Source organism: Solanum stenotomum, chromosome 8 (assembly GCF_019186545.1).
Source record: "Solanum stenotomum isolate F172 chromosome 8, ASM1918654v1, whole genome shotgun sequence".
Classification (NCBI taxonomy): Eukaryota; Viridiplantae; Streptophyta; class Magnoliopsida; order Solanales; family Solanaceae; genus Solanum; species Solanum stenotomum.
The window spans coordinates 17,991,614-18,015,391 of record NC_064289.1 but is presented as its reverse complement, the minus strand read 5'-3'; the positions used below and the strand labels follow the sequence as shown (position 1 = coordinate 18,015,391).

The 23,778-nt window shown below is 34.2% G+C and overlaps 3 protein-coding genes across 4 annotated transcripts; all 3 read right to left on the bottom strand.

Annotated features, from left to right (window-relative positions):
- Nucleotides 1–464: 464 nt before the first annotated feature.
- Nucleotides 465–3,787, bottom strand: LOC125875025 (uncharacterized). 2 transcript variants are annotated; one of them, XM_049556079.1, is made up of 5 exons: nt 3,451–3,787; nt 3,161–3,298; nt 2,954–3,011; nt 2,555–2,790; nt 465–1,412 (listed from the first exon to the last, which is right to left on the bottom strand). In XM_049556079.1, exons 1-5 carry the CDS (start codon nt 3,765–3,767, stop codon nt 1,343–1,345), a joined length of 819 nt encoding a protein of 272 aa, XP_049412036.1. In that variant the 5' UTR covers nt 3,768–3,787; the 3' UTR covers nt 465–1,342. The 2 variants fall into 2 exon arrangements, with proteins under 2 accessions (XP_049412036.1, XP_049412037.1); XM_049556080.1 differs by having other exon boundaries at nt 3,161–3,289.
- A 1,741-nt stretch (nt 3,788–5,528) lies between these two features.
- Nucleotides 5,529–6,249, bottom strand: LOC125874007 (monothiol glutaredoxin-S3-like). The gene has a single exon (XM_049554812.1). It carries the CDS (start codon nt 6,170–6,172, stop codon nt 5,861–5,863), a length of 312 nt encoding a protein of 103 aa, XP_049410769.1. The 5' UTR covers nt 6,173–6,249; the 3' UTR covers nt 5,529–5,860.
- Nucleotides 6,250–13,519: 7,270 nt separating this feature from the next.
- LOC125872557 (ISWI chromatin-remodeling complex ATPase CHR11-like) lies at nt 13,520–23,151 on the bottom strand. The gene is made up of 25 exons (XM_049553298.1): nt 22,820–23,151; nt 22,238–22,363; nt 22,041–22,147; nt 21,170–21,273; nt 20,454–20,551; nt 20,165–20,344; nt 19,854–20,075; nt 19,365–19,499; nt 18,842–19,124; nt 18,665–18,738; nt 18,336–18,556; nt 18,164–18,251; nt 17,972–18,065; nt 17,690–17,878; nt 17,574–17,605; nt 17,394–17,470; nt 17,217–17,306; nt 16,976–17,045; nt 16,834–16,885; nt 16,660–16,718; nt 16,417–16,582; nt 14,570–14,748; nt 14,272–14,487; nt 14,097–14,198; nt 13,520–14,019 (listed from the first exon to the last, which is right to left on the bottom strand). Exons 1-25 carry the CDS (start codon nt 23,012–23,014, stop codon nt 14,002–14,004), a joined length of 3,177 nt encoding a protein of 1,058 aa, XP_049409255.1. The 5' UTR covers nt 23,015–23,151; the 3' UTR covers nt 13,520–14,001.
- Between the last annotated feature and the right edge of the window lie 627 nt (nt 23,152–23,778).

The following is a 23,778-nucleotide window of genomic DNA, read 5'->3' as shown; positions in this document are numbered from 1 at the left end:
TTTTTTTATTCAAACATTATAAAAATTATTTTAATAAGACAATTCAAACAGACTATAAATCAAATTGCAAGGACGACTCTTCTGGTTGCTTACTAATTAGATACTCATTTTGAAACTTCAAATTGATTATATACCCATCTAATTTAAATTCCACAACATAAAAGTTTTCAAAGTTTGAACTCGTAAATCTTTAGGAAATTAAACGATCAGAGGATAACTATACATAACACTTTGGTGGAGTCGTCTATGATATCAACAACTTTAATTTACGATATTGTGCTCTGCATTGCTCAATAGAAATTTAATATTGAAAAACCAAACTGATGTATTATTATTTATATAAAAATCATATCAACTTTTGCAGCAACACATAAGATTTCAGATTAAGTACGAAATTCTGAAGTTATTGAATGTGAATAAGAAAAACAAGAAGCCTCATAAGAGCTAAAAATATATATTTAAACAGCTATATTAATGGAAAATGTCACGTTTGGTGACTGGCAAACATACATAATTTTTTGTTTATATTTGGGATTGCAATGAATTTTTCTCTTTATGCATGCATAAACTTTTGGTCCTACGTAGAGCGTTAAGTTTTTCCAGAGTCACGCATATCTTCACGACATAATTTAATATCGAAACATGTGTACCATCTAATTTTTGTACATGACACTGCGCAGTTAACACCTTTCCAACGATGTGCATTTCACACAAGAGATTCGCAACCCTGTACAGTTTCTATTTGAAAGGCTTGTCATTCACTTCGCAAACTATCAACAACACAAGGTTCTTCTTCTTCAAAATGCGGACTTCACAGAGGATATAACTGGAAAAAACTAGGTCCACCAATGTCGAACCATACTTTTCAAACAGTCTTATTGAGCTCAAACAGGTCGCTAGCGCATCGTCTACCAAATGCTAACTCCTCAGGAACTCCTGTCACGCTTTGATTAACCACTGCAGAATATAATTTAACCATTCTAGATCTCTCCAGCCTCTCCTATAAATGGATTGCTAATCACAAGAAGTCATCTTCTCCTGTGTCTCGGACTTCACAAAAAAGGTCAATGAATACGCACGCTTATCCCTACCTAGAAAAAGCCAAGGCAACAAGACTTCATCCATAAGGAGCAGTGCATAGTGGGCTCTTCAACCAATCTTAACTGGCTATTGAGGAAGAAAAACTGGCGGCTTGCTCTTCCATTTGCCGCAAGAATTCAGATTCCAACATCCTTATAGCCATGATCAGATGACTACGCTGGATCACAACCCTATCTTATCCCTCTCAATCCATTGTTACCCCAGGAGTGTAGCCAAAGCATTGATGATTGGTATTAGTGAATTAGTCCAAGGAGTAGTACTCCACCACAGTATCATATGTTTGCATAGACAAAGGGCTCTCGGCAAAGCACCTACAATGAAACATTATTTTAGGTCAAAGAATGTGGTATGCTTTACCAAAAAAAAAGAAAAAAGAATGTGGTATGAACAGCAATGCTTTAAAGAGAGAGAACGAGGGGCAGAAAGAGACTAAAATTTTATACATACAAATTTATTTATTTTTTTAAAAAAGAATGAAACCAAAAGGTGGAAAAACAAAATAAAACAACAAAATATTACTTAAAAAAGAAGAATGAAACCAAAAGGCAAAATAAAACAACAGGAACAAGAACATTAGTTGAAAATAGCTACAAAAAGAGCAGCTTAGAAAATAGCGGACATCATTTCAAAAGAATATCTATTTCACTTTTCCCGTTCTACTACTGTTACAATTGCAGCTCCGGCAGTTAGTTCAAACTTCAAACCAGGATGGCAGTTTCTAATTCCAGATAGATCGTTGGTAAATATGGCACTGCCGGTATCTAACCTGGACTGACTTATTTAGAGCGCTTACTTGCCCATAAAAGTTCTAGTGAAAAAAAGTGACAGATAAACCTTGATGAATTATCTCCCTTTCTGTCTAGGAGATGAATTCAATGCGACGAGCTTAACGCCAGCAGGTCAGACAAAACTTTCTATTAGCCAATTATATTATATCCTAAGCCTCCTGCCTGTGGTGGCAATAAGTGAACTATACAAATTAGTTCATGGATGCCATCTCAGTATTCAAAGGTGGAAATTCACAGACATAATCCACTGTCCTCAATGTTCATAAACATTTGCTAAGACAGTTGACAGAATTGGTTCACACAGCTATAAATCTAGCGCACAAAGAAAAACAACAATTCAAAGTCTAATGTGGGTTTACCCCGAAAAGGGTATGTCAGTGATTAATGAGGTGGATGCAAATCCTGGAGACCAAGATTCAAATCTCAGCAAATACAGAAAACGCTGATCACTTTGCATGTGCCTAAACATTGATGGGTATGTACATGTGCGAGTTGTGGGTAGCAAGTATCCAGTGTAATAGTCGGATTGTGCTCAAGCTAGGTCCCACATCACCATTATAAAAAAATCTGAAATTAATCCGCCTCTGCTTAATGTAATAAAATTATAAGTAAAATATACCTTCGTGTGTTAAAGTAAAGACTCAATGAAGTAGAATGAGAGATACCTTAGTTCATGCCAAAACACTTCTGCACGTTCATGCAAGAAGGGCCGCAATGGAGCAAGAAAATCTTTTCTGTCGCACCTCTGTGTTGAATGTGTATTCTCAGTGATAAAAAGTGAGGTAGCAACATGGACAATAACGGATGGATCTGGATCCCCCAGTATAGCCTGCAGCTCCCTTCTTATCCAAAGTTCTATTCTCTGTAACATCTTTTCTCTGGTACTCCTATTATCCATGTGCTATAAATTAAAACACAGTAAAGATTAGAACCAAATTTAGTCATCTCAAACAGAATCAATTAAGACTGACAACTTCTAGCCATCTGGTTCTTATTATGAAGATAGTAGATATAACAATAGCCTTATTTAGTGAATTGGATAAATCCATTGGGCTAAGCATTACCTGCATGAGGCAATTTTTAGATGAAAAGGGAACAGCCTGCAATCTCTCTTCATAAATGCTGCAACAAAGTATACAATTCCAGGTCAAATAAATATCATCTATTAGGATTTTCGATACCAAATTCAGACACATATAGATATATAAATGGAATAGCATAAAACCGCGGCGATTAAGGAGAAATTACAAATAATTAGTAGGTATTTGTACCTGGAACGCCAGAGAATGATTCTCCTAGTAATATCATCTGGATTTAAAGCTCCATTGTGATCAAAGGATCGCCGCCTTGGGAACGGCCTCGTTCTGGAGCCAAATGTATTCAACTCTTCTCTCCTTCTCCTAATCGCTCTGTCCAACATAAAAATCACAAACTCAATGGGGATAATTCGGAGCAATTTAGGGATATTTCAAATCAATTGTACTTCAACACTAAAAGTTAGTAGTAAGATTTCGGTAATGAGCTAAAACTGATAGTTAATTTGAGTACAGAAAAAACTAACCTTCGGTCCGCCAATCGGTCTCCCAGCCTAGAGGGGACAAAACCTGAGGGTAACTTCTTAGTCTCGTTACGAGCTGATAATTTCTCTTTCTGGAAGGTCCGGGAGGAGAAGCTGATTCTGGAGAACCATGAATCAAAGTCGGCGTTGCAGAGAGGGCATTTTCTCTTCACATCGCTCCATCTGCGGATGCAGACGATGCAATAGGCGTGCATACATGGGATAACAACCGCCGCGCTCCGATGGTGTAGCTGGCAGAGGCATATCGGACATGATTGCCGGGCAACGGCAGTGGCAATTTCCTTAAATCTAGAGTCCATAAGAGAGACACAATTTCAAGTCGGGTTATTTATTTTAATCCAGCTTTATTTGACGGATCAAATTCTTGACGATCCATTTCATTCAATTTTTTTATAATAATTATTTTGTAATTGTGTGGTTAAATGTTAGAAAAAATAGTGTTTTAGAATTTATAAAACTCTTTTTTGAGCTAATAAAAATGGTGGATTTTTTTAAGTTATGTGGGCCCACAGTTATATTTAATAGTTATTGGGGGTAAATTATTAAGTTTATAATAAAAAACTAAATTGAACATATTTTGTCATTCATGGAGAACTATTTGAATAACCTAAAATATATTTCAGACCAAAATAAAGAAACCCTAATACATCAAGGACTTGGGCTGGGCATAATTACCGAAACATCGAACCGAATCGAATTTTTTTGGTATTTCAATTTTCGGTATATATTTTCATATTTTCGATATTTTGATTCGATTTTCGATACGTAATTTTTGTTTTTTCGGTATTTCGATTTAACCGAAATTATTATATTAATTCTTAATATTAAATATTATAGGAAAAATGCAAATTAGGTCAAGACTTTTCAAATTTTTTATGTTTTCACTTTTCATCGCCGCACACTTCTCAAAATTTCCAGTTTTCGATTTTCAATTTTTCATCCCGCACACTGCACTTTTCAAAGTTCAAACTCCTTACTCTTCCGTCTCCCATCGCCAACATCCGGCCGACCGCTTTCCCACTTCTCACTTTTTTGCGCCGACCGCCGCGACCAGAATTCAAAAGCAACCGACCAGCAGCAACCGACCGGCGAGGCGGCGACCAGCACTCCAGCAGGTAACTTATATTGTGATTATTTTTTGTTTTCAAGAAAAACCGAATCGAATCGAATTATTTCGGTTCGGTGTTCGGTACACTTATTACAAGAATCGAAAACCAAAAAAAAATGAATTATCGAATGCCTAGCCCTATCAGGGACCATTTTGATCATTTTCCCTATAACCGGCACCCAATTCCTATATAATGTTATTTGGTTGGGTAAGAATTTATAATTTAAAATAAATTATAATTGTTTTTTAAGAGAAAAAACTTAATTTACTAGTAAAATAAAATATAATATTTTTTAGAACCGATTAAAATGAAAAACCCAAAAAATGTCATACAAACCGAAAACAATTGAATTTTTTCCCTCCTTTTGAATGGGTTGGGCAAAGCACTGTATAAACATCTTTTTTATTTTCTCACCTAATAATGGTGTTCGATATTCACATTGAAATTTAATTAATTTAAATTCGCTTAATATAAGACTTATTCAAGGAAAGTGCTCTCAATCAAAAAGAATTATTTCATATTAGGACTCAAAATCGAAACCTCTAGTTAAGAAGAAAATAACCTCATAAATAATTTATAGTCAATCTCTTGATAAAAAAATTGAAAGACCCTTTAAATATGAGTGTGAATAACTTGAGTCTAGCGTGAAATGCTAGTTGAAAGCTTTTCTGAAGTTGCTCCAACTCGTAGTGTTAATTCAATAAAATTAGTAATCTTTATATAATGGTGTGTCCATATGATAAAATCAAAAAAAGAAAAGAAGTGTCCATATGATAAATATAAGTACTTATAAATAGTGGCTAAAGTTCACAGAATTTAACTACAAAATAAAGTTTCAATATTTCATCGTTCACTGATATATGTATTTGTGGTGACAAAATTTTCTTTGATTAACGTAATTGTCAAGACTAAGAGTATATTTATATTGATTTAAAAGTTAGTCAAATATTATTTTTGAACACCAACCCAATTTCCACATAGAAACACAGAAAGCAAGTAAATGCTTAACGGAAATTACAATAAAATAATGGACAATTGATACAACAATTTTTCACATCGTTAGTAGTGCATGTAAGTAAAATTCTTACACACATAATTTTACTTCTTTTTTCCCTTTTTCTTGCTATAAAAAGTACTCCATTACTCTGTATATATTGTCTTCCTTTTGAAAGTTTTACGTTGGAGATAAAATACGATAAAGAAGGAGTACTCATCACTTTATAATAGTCCATATATTATTGTAAAAAAAAAAAAAAGACCATTATCATTTCGATTATTTATAATTAAACCCATAAAGCACCAGCGGTTTTGAGTTTAGGCTTCAAGGCCCCTTGTAAATGAAGACTCATGACTTCACTTTCTCCACCGACCATTTGGCCGCCGATGAACACCGCCGGCACCGTGGGATTGCAGCCGAGATTCGAAAGCACGGCCTCAATCTCACGGCCAGCTCTTTGCATCTCATCGAGCTCGTAAACGGCGGTGTTAACGCCGAGATCGGAGAAGAAAGACTTTATGGAGTAGCTCATGCAGCAACCAGTCTTGCTGAATATCACAACTGGCTTTTCAGTTACCATTTTGCTTACTCTCTCCATTACAAATATCAACAAAATAAATATACAGAGAGAGAGGAGTTATTTTGAGGTCTGGTGATTTTTGTTGAGAGACTTCGAGTTTTAAGGAGAAGGTCCAATGAGACATGTATATATAGACTCTACATGCATGTTAATTTGCAGAAAGAATCCAAAAAATTAAAATAAAAAGTAATTATATATGGTTAAAATGCTACTATTAAATTATTTTGTCTAAAAATATCCTAAGCTTCAATACTTTAGTTCAAACATATCATTGTTGATAATTGTTTGATCTAAAAATGTATGTTTATTAAAGGGTCTGAAAAATATTTCAACTTTGGTCGGATTTGTTGTTGCGATACTAAACTTTCATGAGGACCTATTACCTCCCTAGACTATTTAATACCGTATTTTAAACATATATATTTGCCTACGTGGACATACAAAATAATGCAAAATAATAAATAATAATGTGTCCACGTGGGCACATATATACCTTTAAAATACACTATTAAATAGTTCAGGGGTAAAAAATACGGTATTAAATAGTCTAGGGAGGTAATAGGTCCTTATGAAAGTTTAGTATCGCAACAGCAAATTCGACCAAAATTGGTGTATTTTTCAGACTCTTATCCCATTATTAAATGGATTAAAAAATATTACTTTTTTCGAATAAATGTTTTTTCTCCTTTTAAACACATTTTGTTCCCAATGAGAATATTATTTTTAATGAACCTGATACTTATTTTCTTTCTTTTAAAATCACTTAACTAATATAAATATAGGAAATAATATTTTTCTTCTTGATATTGTTTTATCAATTAAAATAGAATAACTTAATTTACCCCTTTAACAGATAATATAAATCATATATATATATAAGATCATAGTAAACTCATCATTAATTTTCATTTAGATAGTGATAAAAAATAATTATAATAAAATAAAAAGTTTTTTATTTTTTTCCAATTAAAGTAGATTAAACATTTGCTAAAATAAATATTATTAGGAAAAGAATGTGTTCAAAGAAAATAAAATAATATATTTATTTGTAAAAATGCATTCTTGATCCATTAAGTAACAATAAGGATATTTTTTAATCGAACTATAAATGAATGACATTTTTATTTATTTCACGTAGTTTAAAGGTATTTTTGACTTTTTCCATAATAATAGTAATATATTTTATTTCATACTATATATTAGATGAATTTTAGTAGCTCAGTAGGTTAGCTCCCCAAACTTTTATCTTATTTGTGAGAATTCAATTTTCCATCTCGTAATCTCCTCTCTCATTTCCCCTTCATCTAGCCCATCTTTTTAAAAATTGTTTCGGCGTCTTTTTTATAATATAAAAGTCTCTTATAAAAAATATTTAAACTCAAAATAAATATATTATAAAAGATTCTACAAAACCAATTGACTCTATCAGTTAATACTATAACTCAATGTCCCCTCATGTATAAGAATCTGAGCAATTAACCAAAAACCTTTATAATTCATTTAAGAGCCGTTATACTACAAGAGAATATAATTCAAGTGGGAGTAATTAAACTTTATCAAATATCTATGAAAAAAATAATAATTAAAAAATGGTTAATTAAACATATGCATGGTTTTTCATTATAATAAATTGTAACGACTTGTTCCAATCGTTATAGAAAAGCCAGTGGGAAAAATTTTTGGGCCGAAAAACTTTTACGTAATATCTTGAGATTTCCCAACCTAGTCCAAATTTGGACGAAATCGGAGTCATTAAAGTCTAGGGAAATCTGGTAGCAATTGGGTGATCTAATTATGAATTTGATCACATGAGTAGATAGATAAGTCGTTAAGGAACCCATACGACTTTACAGAATTGAATTCGGGCGAGTAGAACTCCCGGAATTGATCTTGGCGTGAACGGGTAGTTTCTGAGTGTCGTTGGTTGAATGTGTGTTGTGAAATGGGGTCTTGGAATTATTAATTTTGCTCACTAGTTCTGTGCAAGCCACTGAGGAGGGATTTCTGCCACCAGGGCGGGGCCGTTGTAGCGGGGTGAGTCCCGCTGTGACGGGGCAGACGCGACTTAAAGTCGGAAATAAACCCCAAAATCATTTTTTCCTGCAATTTTTGAACTTGAGAGCTAAGGAATGAACCTAGGGCTTTTCTTAACATTTCCACCATTCTTGAGGCTAAAGGTAAGATTTTAACTCCCCAAATCCATTTTTCAATCCGTAGAACGTAATCTAATGGGTAATTATCGATGGGGAAGAGTTTTGATATGAGAATTATGGTGGAAAAAGCCCTAATTTGGCTATGATGATCATGGGTATGATCTAGGGTTGATAGAATTGTTAGTAATTCGGGTAATTAGTGATTGTTTATTGATTTCCGTGTTATTATGATTGTTTGTAGACCAAGAACAAGCGAAACGAATCCGGAAAGAGAAGATCCAAGTTTCTTAGGGATTTCAAGCTTGTTTCGAGGTATGTGATGATTGTGATTATATGATTGTGTAATGTGTGTTTATTCTTGCTTCATTATGATACATGCATGTATGCGAATATTGCATTATTGATCACATTAATTGTAAATGAGGATAGATGAATGATGAATGCCATGAATCATGACTTGATTGTATGATTATGAGAATGTACTTTGTGATTGTGATTGTGGCTTGTTGAATGGATCGAGTGTTGCGTTTCGACACACTAACTTGGATCGGTTGCCGCGTTTCGACATAATTATGGGATCGGTTGCCACGTTCCGGTATAATTATGAGATCGGTTGCCACGTTCCGACATAATCATTGGATCGGGTACCACGTTCCGGTATGCTAACAGTTTGGGATTGGGTTCCATGAGAGGACCAATGACTTGATGTAATTGTGATATTTGCGAATCGTGAAATTGTTCGTTGTTCATAAAAAGATGATGATATTGTATATGTTCCGTGTATGCATGTTATTGTATTGTTGTCTTGACTTATGTATGTTGCACTTAGTGGGATAGCCGTGTGATCCTACCAGTACACTGTGGTTGTGTACTGATACTGCACTTGCTCTTGCTCTTTCTTTGTTGAGTACAGGGCATTTTCAGGCAGTTATTGACAGACCTTGCTTAGAAGATCAGTGTTCGTTTGAATTCAAGGGTGAGCCAGTTCTTCCAGGCTGCCATGAGTTCTCTTTCTGTCTATGTCCATATTTCGGACTTAGACTTTCTAGTTAGTTATTAGTACATTAGTTTGGGGTTGTAACCCTTCTTGTTAGACTTATGGATCTTGTTAGATGTTTTGGTACATTGACTTTCATGTTCTAGGCATATTTCTTCCGCATTTGTTTAGTTGTTAGACTTTTGTTTGGAGTTTATGGGAACTCCTATCTTTTCCTTAGCATTTAAACCTGCTTTCGTATACTTAAATGTCTTAGTTGCTTGGTTCTTTGGTTAGCTAACTAGTATAAATGGTTCTCCCACTGGAGAGTTAGTGTGGTGTCAATCACGATGATCTGGGTCGTGACATAAATATATTACACGTATATTGCACAAATATTATTAGACTCTATAATCTTATCACGAGGTGCCTAATTATGAATATTATTTTAACGCCATTACCTTTAATTTGTTTTTTCTATTTTTAGACAAATAATTTTATTTTATTTTTACCCTCCCTAGGAGCTCCCACCCCTTTTGCTCCCTTGGTAACTCAAACTCGCAACCTTCGAGTTGGAAGTGAGGGGTGTTTACCATCCGAGCAACTCCCTCTCATCTTTTAGACAAATAAATTAACACCGTAATTAGAAGAAATATTTGGATTGTGGTTGCAGAATTTTGTGAGAGAATTAGTTCAGCTGATGCACTTATATTTAACACTATACATGTGAAAATAAAAAAGTTTCACAATACACGATTAACTCATGATAACTATATATCAAAAATTGTGGTGAGTAAGCAAAGGCATGCATAGGCAGGCAGGATTTTGAGATGATGGTGTATTATTACGAAAGTGTGGATTTAAGATATAAATTTAATCGGTTAGATATTTTGATTCTTATCATTGAATATCATTAAAATTATAAAATTATAGGTCCAACATTAATTCTCATATATATAGCGAAAAGTGTTTCCAATAACTACTTAGGGAGGTGTTACCCAATTTTAGAAAGAAAAATAAAACAAGATAGATAAAAGATTCAGATTTCTAACATCTCTTAGAGAGGTGCACCCAGTCATCACCGCATGATATGATACTACGAGTTTGAGTTCACACATATATATTTAAATATTAATTAAAAAATAGAACACTACATATATAATCTCAGAAGAAGAGCATGAATTCATGTGAATCCGGTGACTTCCTCCCTTTGTGAGTAACTAGTATCATGCTATCATTAATCTAAAATTTCAAAGTCAAGCTCTAAAAATAAAATTAAGGGCCCGATATGTAATATAAAATCATGATATCAGATTAATAATTTGAATTTATTAAGTTGTATTTTTCTCTCATAAACATGAAATCTCACAAGTTGTGAAAACCATAAAAAAATCAATCTTATACAATCTTACCAAATGAACAAATCATATTTCATAAACAATATATCAAAATATCCTAAGGCGTCACGCTGATATATAAATGACATATCTCCACGTTTCTTTTATAAATAAATGTTTGTGATTACAAACTTTCAAGTAAACATAGTTTTATGAAGATTCATTTGTCAACAATAGTAGTAAATAGTTATTCTTTAATATAACTTTTTACATGGTATGAATAATCTCATGCCAACCATAGATTAATTTTACAAAAAATTAAAATGATGGGTCTTTTTTTATATATATAAAATACAAACTTATTGATCAAGTCTACATTTTAAAAAAATTAAAATCACGATTTGAAGATCAATTTTTTTTTTGAAAATTTTGAAATACGAGATCATAATTTCAAATTATAATATGAAATTACATGTCAATTATTATCTTTTGTATAAAGCGCATTACTTTTAAAATGAAACTTTTCATGAATCGGAATTAGTTAAGCTCTAAAGCAAGCATCACATATGAAATGAGAATTAAAAAAAAAAAGATTCTTATGGCATACGGAAAAAGGACGTGCCATTTTACGGTTTTTAATTTCTCTTTTATGATAGTTCAGTCTTTTTTTTAATTTCTTTTATCCTATGGCTATATTACTAGCCATGAAATAAAGGAGAATATAATATGTATAGAGAATCAAGTGGGATAAGGAAAATCTTGATTAAAGTTCCCAATTAGAGAAAGCGACTCATATATCCATCTAGTACGAATTAGCATCTGATGTTTTTAAAATCGAATTTAGAACCCGTTTGAATTGATTTATTTTATAAATTTTTTATTTAAATAATTTTCAAACACTTTATTATAGAATGAAATAAAAATAAAAAAGTAATCCTAAATATTGATTTTTTATCTAAATTAATTATAAGTTAAAACTTATAGGAGTAATTTATATTTTTCTTAACTTATAAATCAAAAGCTATAAATCTATTTAAACAAACTCTAATCCAATCAGGATATTTCTGTGGTCCAATATACAAATATTCGATATTTCACACAGCTAAGCAGAAAGGCAATTAGGAGAATGAGGATATAAAATTTTTGCAATCACTTTTATTGATAAGCACATGCTTGTCTCTTTTGAGGACATCCAATAAACAAATAAATACCCGCTAAATATTTTTTTACATCATCAGATCGTAGAAATTGAGATTTAAAATCTTAAAATTAAAATATACATACCAAAATAATATGATGGTGTAAAAAAATCACTTATTACATACTTAAACAGTTGATGACAACACTTAACATGCACTTGTCTTCTATAGAAACACATCCATCAAAGGAATAAGGTTAAATTTGATTGAAAAAGTATAGTGTTTGTTCAAGTTTTTAAGAGAAATAAGTGTTTTTGAAGGATAGTAAAAATTGTTTTTCAGAAGCTAAAAAAAAGTATTCGTAAAAGCACTTAAAGAAAATTACACTAAAAACATTTTTTAAAAAACTTAATCAAATACTAATTGATGCTTAAAGTAATTTTTTAAAATTAATTAGTCAAGCACAAATTACACATCACCAAAAATAATTTTTTTAAAATTACTTTTCAAAATAAGTTAATTTTAAAAACTCGGACAAACGGATTATATGTCCTGCTAAAGGGTCAAAGAACTAAATTTTGGGCAACTTACTACCCATAAATGGCCCTAGTACATTTCCAAAGGTCAGATTTTACTACTTGGTTGCTCGCAATGAAGTTTCATCTCATATCTATCTATAGAAATAATATTCCCTCAATTTATTTATTTTAGAAGGCAGATAAAATTACACTTTAAGATAAAATATAGAATGTGAAAAGGATCTGATCACAGTACATAATATGATTCGTCATTTTATATGGTTGAAAAATTAACTCAAGTGTGGGATAGACAAAATGTGCTACATATACGTATTGAAGTGCTTTCGATGCTCGAATAAGTGGGAATTTGATTGGACATTGATTATCATCTCAAGATAAAATAAGATAGACATATACCTCCACCAAGAAAAAGGAAATTATTAAGAGATAACAGATGGTTTGGATCGGTTTTTCTCTAAAATAAAAAATAATAATTGAATGGAATGTATAATAATTTATTCATTTTCAAGTAATGTAACTAATTTCTTGCAATAACTTTCTTTGTGCAAAAACATAAAAAATACCAAGTTATCTTGACTTATATTTGAACTAAACAATGATGACTAATTAAAAAACTCAAAGATAGTTATTTTCAACATAAAATTTGGCTATGATTAGGGGTGTCAAATGGACGGATTGGATTGAAATTGAAAATATTAAAATGAGTTAAAATAGAAATCGGGTTGGGTCTTGACCCACCCAAATTTACTTTGGGATCAAATGGGCTAAAAATGAATTGAGTCTTGACCCGCCCATTTGACTTGCTTAATCTCAATAATTTTAACATAATGATATTTAATTTTTATAATCACAATTTGAATTTCAACTCAATTTTTTTTTCTAAAAAAGTAACAAATGGATAGATAAATTTTGAAAGATATTAAATAGATAATAATTCATACCTTCAATATAGATACATATCTTAATAAAGAGTTTTAAAATGAGTTGAAATTGAAAATTGAATTGGGCTCAATTGAAGATTCTCTTGAAATGAGTTAGACTTGAATGAATTGAGATTAAACCCAATTCAAATTATCTCGAGTCTAACCCTTAAAATTCTTGACAGATTGGACGGATTACCTATGTTTGGGTTCATTTTTAACACCCCTAGCTATGAAGACCTGAAGTCGCGATACAATCACAAACTCATGAACTGCAATTAAGTACACAGATAAATGAACTGAAAAGAGACGGGTCAATTATCAGGTTGGATTGGTGATAGAATTGGTAAGCGTGTCTATGACAGAAAAGCACACAGATTGTGCATACGTTACATCCCAAAAACTAAACTAAAAATAACAAGTGTACCCCTGAGGCAATGACTATCTATGTAGTGCTTCCATTAACTCCAACATCGATTATAAACAACAAATTGCTAAGAATGTCTCCTTTAGAAGTTTGAGAAAAATAATGACCTGCATTTTAAATTTGCATCGGACTAACAAATTATAAACTAAATATCTTTCCTTTTTCCGCCAGTCAGATAGCATCCTGGACAGAAAATCTCAATGCCCATGAGTCATGATTGGCAGGAAAGACAGCATCAAATGACGTTCTGGATAAAATACCAGATGATTAGATCAGAAAATGAATAAAATTTCCTTCCATTTTGAGGTCCCAGCCGGCCAGCCAGCTAACCTCATCTTTTTACTCCATTTCGACTCTCATTTTCTCCTCTTTCCCTGGAAAAAGGAACAAATTATGGTTATACACAAATCTGGAAATCATAAACAGTACTGAAGAAGAATGAAATACTTACTGAGCTGACATAGTCATCCATTGACAATTGCTTCCGCTTCTTCAGAGCAGAGGGGCTTTCGGCTGCCTGTCTTGCCAAAGTGCGCTTTGATGGGGTCGTGTTCTGTTGAAATAAAAAACAATTAGCATCAATCTTATTTACCTGCAATACTTGAGTCAAGCGGTTGCTATTTAACCTTCGCAAGCTTCTTTTCTTTGCGTGCCTGCCTCTCCCTCTCATCATATTCTTGATTTTCCCTCTCAATCAACCGAATAAGTGCATCGCATCTTCTGGCAAGTTCTTGAGTGGTACGAGACTTCACAAACCAATCAAATTTGAACAAGGTTGATTGGCGAAATGCAGCCTTCAGCTCATCCCAATTTCCATGGCCAAGCTTGTGAACCATACATATCTATAAAAATAACCACGATAATCATTTTACCTGATGGTGGATTAAATCCTATATGTTCAACCTTGAATTTCAGTCCACTCACCATGAAACGATCACACTCCTCGTTATACAGCTTTCCTTTGTTCTGACCATACTGGATCTTCAATTCCAACCATGGATTTTTATACCGATCCAGCTTCTTACCAATTGCTTTCATAATCTCATCTCTCCGCGAAATTCTAGACTCTCCTCTTTCAATGTTCTTAATAATCCGATCATAATCTGTAAGTTTAATATCCATTAAACTAAAGTACAATTCTCCAAATGCTACACGCTCAACATGTATGGAAATATTAACCCGTAAATAATTATAATTATTTGTAAAAGCCTAATTTAGCATGTAACCCAATTATCAAGAACTTTTTAGACAGTTTTCTAATCCTAGTTTTACATCAATCAGCAGGGCATATTTTTAAAAGCCTTCTCTACCTAAACCAAGAAAATAAATATTACAAACCTTTTATTTTTGACAAAGTACAAACAAACCTTTTAATACACTCACATCTCAAATTACAGTTCTGTACTCCTAAACAGTGTTCACTTTCTAAAAAGGTGAAGTAACTACTAAATCAAATGATACTAGAAAAAAACAATTGCACTGGACCCACTTATTCTATGCAATGCAAGCTCTCTTTTTCAATGGTGTTTGGATTGGATAGCTTCTTCAGAAATCAAAATCAAGTTTTGGGTTTTGGAAACCCTCAATAACAAAAAGAATGTTTCAAAAGAACCCTTTTCTTCCCCGATTGCCACAAACTGATCAACACATAACTTCGACCCCTCCTAAAGATTTCATCTAGTTTTCCCACCTTTTCATTGTGACCAATATACTTCTCTTCCGTTCATTCATCTTTTGCTATTGTTACAAGGTGTATAATAACCATTTACCTTTTTGTTAGATCTAGGTTTTTATATTAGCACCAAGAGTGTGGACAAGTGGTCAGTGAAATAGAAAGAGAACCATGAAGTCACAGTTCAAGACTCATCGGCAGTAAAATAACACTAGGTGATGTCTTTACATCTACTAAAGCCTTGGATAGAGTTACCCGGTACTTGTTGGTGGAAAGTAGCAGGTACACGGTGGGATAGTCGAGATATGTGCAAATACGTCTGGACACCAATTTCAAAAAGAACTAAAATATTGCTACGCCACAATGCATTGTTAGTCTAAATGCATGCAATTCACATGAATTGATACAATATTCATAGTCGAGATGGAATTAATTATATGGCAGCCAGTGCTAGTTTTATGATATAATATGTTGCATTGTTAGCTTTTTATTTGGTTGGAATATATTTTCATGTTTTCCTAGAAAATATATTTCTGAAAAAAGAGTGATCCTAAGTCGAGGTTGGGAGGTCAAAATTTGGGTGTTGAGTTGAGGTCAAGAGTCAGATCCTAGGTCTGGACCCATTTCGGGTGGTGAGGTTCAAGGAAAGTTGAAAAATATTTTCCTAATTTAAGGAAAGTTTTGAAAAATATTTCCTTACTTTATACGAGTGAAAAACATTTTTCTTAAATTAGAGGAATATAAGTCCATTTGAAAAATATTTTTCTAAAATATTTAAGCCAACCAAGGTCCAAACATGATAAAATTGGTAAATATTTTTCTTCATACCAAACACACCCTTAGTGAGTGTACTTTTAGAGGTTCCTACACCCATACATACTTAAGGGGAGTGCAATTGGTGGATACACATGAGTTATCCATATTTTATGATGTATAATATAGGTTGATTCATATTTGACCCACTTTTAAATGGTTGGATAACTGACCCATTCAAAATGGGTTAAATTGAATGGATACCCATAAATTCTATCCATTTTGCCACCCCTAGGTATAACCAATAGTTGTTCCTTTAACCACAAATTAACCCACTGACACTTACCATTTAGTTCTTTGTATCTTTCTTTGAAAACATGTGCATATCTTTCAACCTCCTCCTCTGTTTTCCCTTCCATTTCAGCAGCAATACTTTTTAAGTCATTGCGGCCATACTTCTCACAAGCCCTGATAAAAGTATTGAAGTCTCTTCTACTCCACATTGAAAATCCCTACATATCAAACTTGTCAACCTCCAACTATAATAAAGGTAATTACAACCCCAGGATGAGTTAGTAGATACACTTACCTCTTCCAAAAGTTGCTCCTTTTCTTCCTGCTCTTCAGCCGTTAAAGGCTCTCCCGCATCTATATACATGAAACAACTTTGAGGATATTCAGAAGAAGCAGACCCCAATTATTTCCCATATAGAAATTCTTCTGAAAAAATTACGCTGTTTAAAATGGTAGAAAAAAAAAATACCTTCAGGTTCTTCCATATCTATAGTGTCTTTGACCTGATTCTTCTGGTGTGTCTGTTGGTATAATTAACACCTTTCTAAGCCAACAAAAAAACACAAAAGAGTAGCAATGGGAAAAATTGAGAAATCCAAAACTTAACCAACCATAAGATAGCGCACTTCCTTCTCATACAGCTCACTCAGTCTCTGTGTATCGAAGAACTGAAAGTCATGCCTACAAATGGCAAGATAACCAGAACTGTGGTTAGGGAAAAAAGTACTACGGTTGCAGGAGACCTATGGTCACAGAACCTTCACTTTGAGATGCTAATATATATGGCCCAACAGAATCAGGAGAGAACAAAATTAGTACACAAAATAGAAAAAAGTGCAAACAGAGACTTACAGCTGTGGCATCCGAGGAATCCGAGGCTCTTTAGGTCTTGCAGGTCCACTTTGACGCATGGTTTGCTTGAAGTATTCAGACTCTGAATAACTAACCACAAAGGAGAGTCATGTTTTAACTGATGATAAACTAAGTTTCAGTACATAAAAGGTAAAATTCAGCAACACAAAAACATACTTGCGTTTTCTTTCTCTTTTTGGAGGTTCTATCCAATTGTCACTGACAATCTTCTTGAAATCCACCTTGTTTTCATCCTTTATTGACGCAATGCAAAGGCAGAAAGGCAAGTTAAACCCACAGAAAAAGTAGCTACTGAGCAAGAAGTCACCAGAAAACTGAACAAGTAAGCAATGTTACCTTCTCATCATCGAAGTCATACAATTCAGCAGCTGCATAAAGTCAGGAATCTATAGTTAAAGATGTACATAAGTTACAAAAGTCAAACAGAAATAATCAGGAAATAAAGTGCATACTGTCATCCATCTTAAACTTGATAGCATCTTCTGTAAACTTCTTCATCTTAGCATCAAGTTCAGCTGTTGCCTCTTCTCCCTTAGCTATTATTCTATCTATATCCTCATCAGTAATGGTGCTATCTTTAGCACTGAAAACCATTTCAGCACCAAAGCGCACCATTTGCAGCAGCTCATCCTTGTTAACAGCTGTATTATGCATCACATGATCCTCAGTTAGTGATTTCATATACATCTCAAAAGTAATCAAGAGAAGGAATTTGTATGCAAAAATATCCTCACTTTTTTGCTCAGCTAGCCGCCCCTGCTGGATAACCAATGCATCAAGTGCAAGCTTTTTGTAAGCCCTTTCAATCACCTTTTCCTCAATGGTATACTGCATGAATAATTGAAAAGCATGTCTCAGCATACCACCAGAAGATCCCAAAGCAGCATCTTTTCAGTGCATGAACACATTAGGGAAAGAAATCGAACCTCAGTGCAGAAGCGAAACACTTGGACTTCCTTCTTCTGACCAATCCTATGGGCCCGGTCCTGAGCCTGCAAATCAACCTGTGGATTCCTGCAATTTCATCAATGTAAAGACGAGATTCAGAAACCAGCATGTTTCCTGGGTTTTACAAATCTACAACGTTAAGATCCTCACCAGTCACTATCATAAAGAATAACAATATCTGCTGTAGCAAGATTGATACCAAGACCACCAGCTCTGGTTGACAATAAGAAGGCAAATTTTTCACTCCCTGGTTTGTTAAAAGCCTCAATAGAAGCATCACGATCCTCACCACCAGTATTTCCATCGATCCGGCAATACTGGTGACCTCGGAACAACAAGTAGTCTTCAAGGATGTCCAATAGCCTTGTCATCTGAATTAGGAAATCAAAAGAAAGAGTTGAGTCTGAAAACTGAAGATCCAGAAAGCTGTTGAAACTTTGGATAGGCACAAGAAAATGAAGATAATTAGAGGGCAAAACCTGTGAAAATATTAAAACCCTTGAGCCACGTTCCTTCAATTTAGGAAGCAACTTGTCTAGAAGAACCATTTTCCCTACATCAAGTTACATGAATTATAAGGCATGTAAAAACTGCTACAGATAATGGAAATTAGACACACCAACCCAGATGTGCATTCAAAGATATCAAAATATTACCAGCATTTTCTACAAGATGCTCTCCTGTTGTATATGGAGGTCCTGGCTCAGCACCTTGAAAAAGATATGGATGGTTACAGCATTTTCGTAGCTGCATTGCTATATTGAGAAGACGCTTGCGCTCCCCTCCAGAATTGACAACCTCAAGATCTTTCTGCAGCAAAGCCTTGTAGTACTGCTTCTGCATCTGGGACATACCGACCTTAAGAATTGTTTCTTTTTTGGGAGGCAGACCCTTCTCCACATCAGACTTCAGCCTCCTAAGAAGAAATGGACGCAGGACCTGCCCAAGTAACCAAAGTTGAAAAGTCAGATTATGTTTACAAGGCTTCTCCCTCAAAGTTCAAAGCCAGTGAAAGCTGAAATTAAAAAAACATCACAGAGCAACTATTGTTCTATGTTCATCCTTTCAAACATAACCTTGTCCTATACTCTTCCTCTTTTTTCGAAGGGGGAAGGGGGGCTCAAACCGCATGTACTGCTTGGTCTCAATTATAGAAACTACTATTAAAAAGCAACACACCTTATGAAGCTGTTGGACCACTTCCTGCTGGTCAGTCTCACCAGAAATCTGGAACCACTCATCAAAAGTCTCAGCTGAGCTAAAGATCTCAGGCAGCAGAAAGTTCAGCAGTGCCCAGAGTTCATGAAGATTATTCTGTGTAATATCATGGAACTCAAACATCAATTAGACTGAAAGTGCTAATATAAAAACGCAAAGATGGAAATAGTATTTTTTTTAAAGTAGGAAAAAAGGCTTGACTAGCACAATTAAAAGACATGCGTATTAATCAGGTTATTTATCAACATTAGTTGGAAATAGTTCAAGTATTCTTTGGTAGGAGCAATATTTGAAATCTGAAAGGTTGGGAGTGGCATTATATAATGCTACTTTGAAAAATTAAGATAAGTAATTTGTATTTAGGGAAACTGGAGTAAATAATGCAAATAAAAGTAAAAAAATCCAGAATTACGGCCAACATTACAAGGAAAATAACAAAATAAGCATCACCTGCAGCGGTGTCCCTGTGATAAGCAATCTATAATTAGTGTTGTAGAGCCTCATTGTCTTTGAAAGAAGAGAATTTTCATTCTTGATCCTATGTGCCTCATCAATTATGATGTAACGCCAATTAAAGCGTCGTAAAGCAGACTTCTCTTTGATAACCATCTCAAAGCTTGTGACACACACATCAAACTTCCCTGCAACAAGTAGATCCTCACGTATGTATCTCTGTAAATAAAAAACAACGGAATGGTTTGAACAGGCATTACAATGTGCAAAAGAGGAAAGCAAAAGAGCCAATATAAGTTGTTGCTTACCCTTTCATCAGGATTTCCAAGGAACTTAACAGCACGTAAAATAGGACAGAAACGTTTGATTTCATTCATCCAATTGCCAAGCGTGGATTTTGGAGCAACAACCATGTGAGGACCAGTTATTCCTCTAAATTCATGTAGGTAGCCCATCAAGGAGATGGTTTGCAATGTCTTACCAAGACCCTATACAATAATAAGAGGATTAAATGACGATGCTTCTCCTTAAAAGTCATAATTGCAAAATGTAGGGAGAAGGGAGCATCTCAATACAGTTGCATATGACCATACTAACCATTTCATCAGCAAGTATTCCATTTATTCCATTCTCATACAGTCGAATCAGCCAGTTTAAACCAGCAAGTTGATAATCCCTCATCTTCCCTTGAATACCTGACAAAGTATTTATGATGTGATATTCAGGTGCTTAAAGAAGAATGAAATATGAAGGGAGTAACAGAGAAAATGAGATAGAAGCCTGTATCCCAAACTTCAACTGTTCAATATGACGTTATTTTCCGAAATACGCTTAAATTCAAAGCTTTGAGCAGGGCTACCATGCTTCATATAAAAGAAGTACAGGAGAATTCAACAAGTGAAACCTCACTAACTTGGTTTTCTTTAAATTCACAGTTTCCAATAATGATGCTCATTTAGAGGTATTGACAAATCTCCACCCCTGTAAAACTCGCTTATTTCTTTAGCCACCTTATATAAATAAAATGATAACAAAAATAACCTGATTCTGTGCAGCCATCAATCACTTGCTCACATGTTTAACTAACACTATCACTTGTAACAACAACTTGACTAAAGAACCTTGCACAGAGCTACTCAAACTATACACCTCACAGGATTATTGCATAAGTAACTTCTTTTTAAGTAGGATCTACGCTTGGGTATCTGATCTCAGCCTTTTCAGGATGGACCTACCAGTTTAGTAACAACTTCATGATACACGGTTCAGTAACATCATATTAACAAATACACTTGCATCAAAATATATCTTACAGGATGGTTGTGCCACAAGTCGTGTATTCCCAGAAAGTTCATCTTCATCTTTGAGATACTCTTCATCTTCTTCCTCTTCAGTTACCTTTGATGCATGACGACCCCTAAAGAAAGAAAAGGTCATCAAATGGCCCATAACGAATCCACATACAGAAGTACCTCCGGTAAGTGGAAAAAATTTCTCCTTTATATGAACAACATAAAGCATACTGGGTGAAGCACGTCCACCCAAATAATCATCTGAAATAATATGGTGCCATCCAACTCTAAAACCAAGTTGTATATGACTGTTACTTCAGGGTTTCAGTATATAACTTTATCTTATTATGATTAAGGAGAGCTTTTTATTCGATATTCACACTACAACGTCAGGAACTGCAGAACATGTAGAAAAAAGGAACCATGCCTCTCTTTTTAGATGACTTGTCAATGAAGCCCGTCAATATCTCAATTCTCAGCATCACTTATATCAAGAAAAGGAAGCAACTTAAGAAACACGCAAACAATATGGAAGTCCTTGCCAAGTTATATAAATAGCAATGTGTATGTATGTTGTGTTGATTTTACATTGCGAACACTTGCACTAAAGTCCCATTGATAGGCAAAGAAGATCTCATTCTATTGAAAGGAAGAATCAAATAGATAATCTTAAAAAACTTAATATTTTTTCCCTCTTGCTTGAACCACAGTTCCATATCACTCACTCCATGCACCTTAACATCAACTATTGAATAACAAAGAAATTCCAGCTGATTAGCCAAAAATGCATTGCTCAAAGTATTTAAGCTCTATAAGTCTCTGGGATCACAATATCCGCCTTTCATTAAAAAAAAAAACTAACAAATAAATGTTCAGACGAAGTTACTCATACCTTCCTTTTGTTTTCTTTGGAGCGGTGGACTGCTCACCTTTGGCAAAATGTGCAAATAACTCAGTTTGCTGTAAGAGATACTTCAATCGCCCCTGTCCCTTGACATTCTGCCACAGATACATCAGCATTGAGTACACATTTTATGAACAATTAAAACAAAAGAAAGGGGGCACCAACAAGTATTCTCACTAAGATACCATGTCAGCCTCAATGGCAGCATTCTGTGAATCCAACATATCTTGTATTTTCTGCTTCTTCATCCTCTGCATCTCTTTCAACCTGGCCTTTTCACGCTTTGAGATTTCATTGACTGCAACCTCTTCCTACAGGTAGTATAGCAGAACTAGTGAGTTGCAAAATAAATGTCATAAAACTTCTCAAAACATGAAAGCTGCTAAAAAATAAACATCGTTATAGTTTGCTAAGTAATTCAATAAGGAAATTGCTCAGTGTTTCACTATAATATGCCAGAAAAAATATGACTCAATCCATATTAACTTCGGTTTCTCTGATTCAAAAGCTCCTCCCAGAACATGCACGCATGCTTGAACAATTTCAGTCTAAATGACTAAAACCCCTAGCATTACCAGCTTGGCCAGGCATTAGCAAAATGCGACATGTTATTGAGCATTAATTCAGCAGAACAACGAAAACCAGAGAAAAGCAACCCTAATATTTGAATAACCATAAAAACTCTGGCAAACACGTGAGATCAGCCGCGTTACTGTACCGAACAACAAATTACTGATCAAAACTGACGGAAACAGCAATTAGCATACCTCATCTTCTTGGTCCGCTCCATCGGTAGGAGCATCATCGTCTTCCTCTTCGTCGGAGTCCTCAGCGGCCCTGGCGACGGCCTCAAGTTCCTCTTCGTCTTCCTCGTCATTGACCTGACCTTGGACTTGCTCCTCCTCGGAACTTTCCGATATAGACTCCTCCGATGATGATCTATCTCTCGACGGTTTCCCCATGGCGACGATGCTAGGGTTTCTCAATTGGGAGTCGTAAATGGGACTCGCCGACTAACTAGCGAGTTGTTAGGTTTGGAATATATACTTCGCTTGCTAAAAGAACCCAATTAGGTGATTTTGCTGTTGATAAATATATATATATATGTATGTATATGATAAAATGAGAGTTCCCGCCAGTTGTGCGTGATCTGCAATTTGGCGCCTTTTGGTATTGGGATGGAGTCTGATAGGTTTCGGGCGATCTGCACAAATTGGATTATTTTGAGGCACGGGTTTATACTATATTTATTCTTATTTAGCATTACAGAAACGGAATTATTACACGCACTTACTCTTGATCATGAATTTTGTGAAAGATTTTTGAATATCAAAAATTGAAAATTTAAATTTTTAAAGGCGTGTTTAAATAATAGTCAAACTCAAAAACAAAAAATTATAAGAGTAATAGAGAAAAGACATAAAGTGACACTTGAAATTATTTCGAATATTTAAAAAGACACTTTAACTAAGCGAGTGTCTTATTAGCCCCACAGAACTTTTAAATACCTTTGTAAATAGACCATTTTGCCTTGTTTTCTTATCAATCTCAGATTTTGAATATGCGTTTGAAGCACACTCTCTTTTAATTAAGTACTTTAATTTAAATATTAATAAGATGTTGATTTAACCCAACCCGAAACATTGAGTTTCCAACTTCAATAATATGAACTTATTCAAACTTCCATTGGTCACAATCATAAACCTGATGGCATTAAGAATTATCT

Coding starts and splice junctions, on each gene's coding strand:
- LOC125875025 (XM_049556079.1), bottom strand. CDS start 3,767: ATGGACTCTAGATTTAAGGAAATTGCCACTGCCGTTGCCCGGCAATCA. Junction 3,299..3,450: donor GACCGATTGGCGGACCGAAG/GTTAGTTTTTTC, acceptor TATGTTGGACAG/AGCGATTAGGAGAAGGAGAG. Junction 2,791..2,953: donor CTAAAAATTGCCTCATGCAG/GTAATGCTTAGC, acceptor TTTAATTTATAG/CACATGGATAATAGGAGTAC.
- LOC125872557 (XM_049553298.1), bottom strand. CDS start 23,014: ATGGGGAAACCGTCGAGAGATAGATCATCATCGGAGGAGTCTATATCG. Junction 18,066..18,163: donor TGTTTCGCTTCTGCACTGAG/GTTCGATTTCTT, acceptor TTATTCATGCAG/TATACCATTGAGGAAAAGGT. Junction 14,488..14,569: donor AGGAGTGTGATCGTTTCATG/GTGAGTGGACTG, acceptor TTATTTTTATAG/ATATGTATGGTTCACAAGCT.
- LOC125874007 (XM_049554812.1), bottom strand. CDS start 6,172: ATGGAGAGAGTAAGCAAAATGGTAACTGAAAAGCCAGTTGTGATATTC.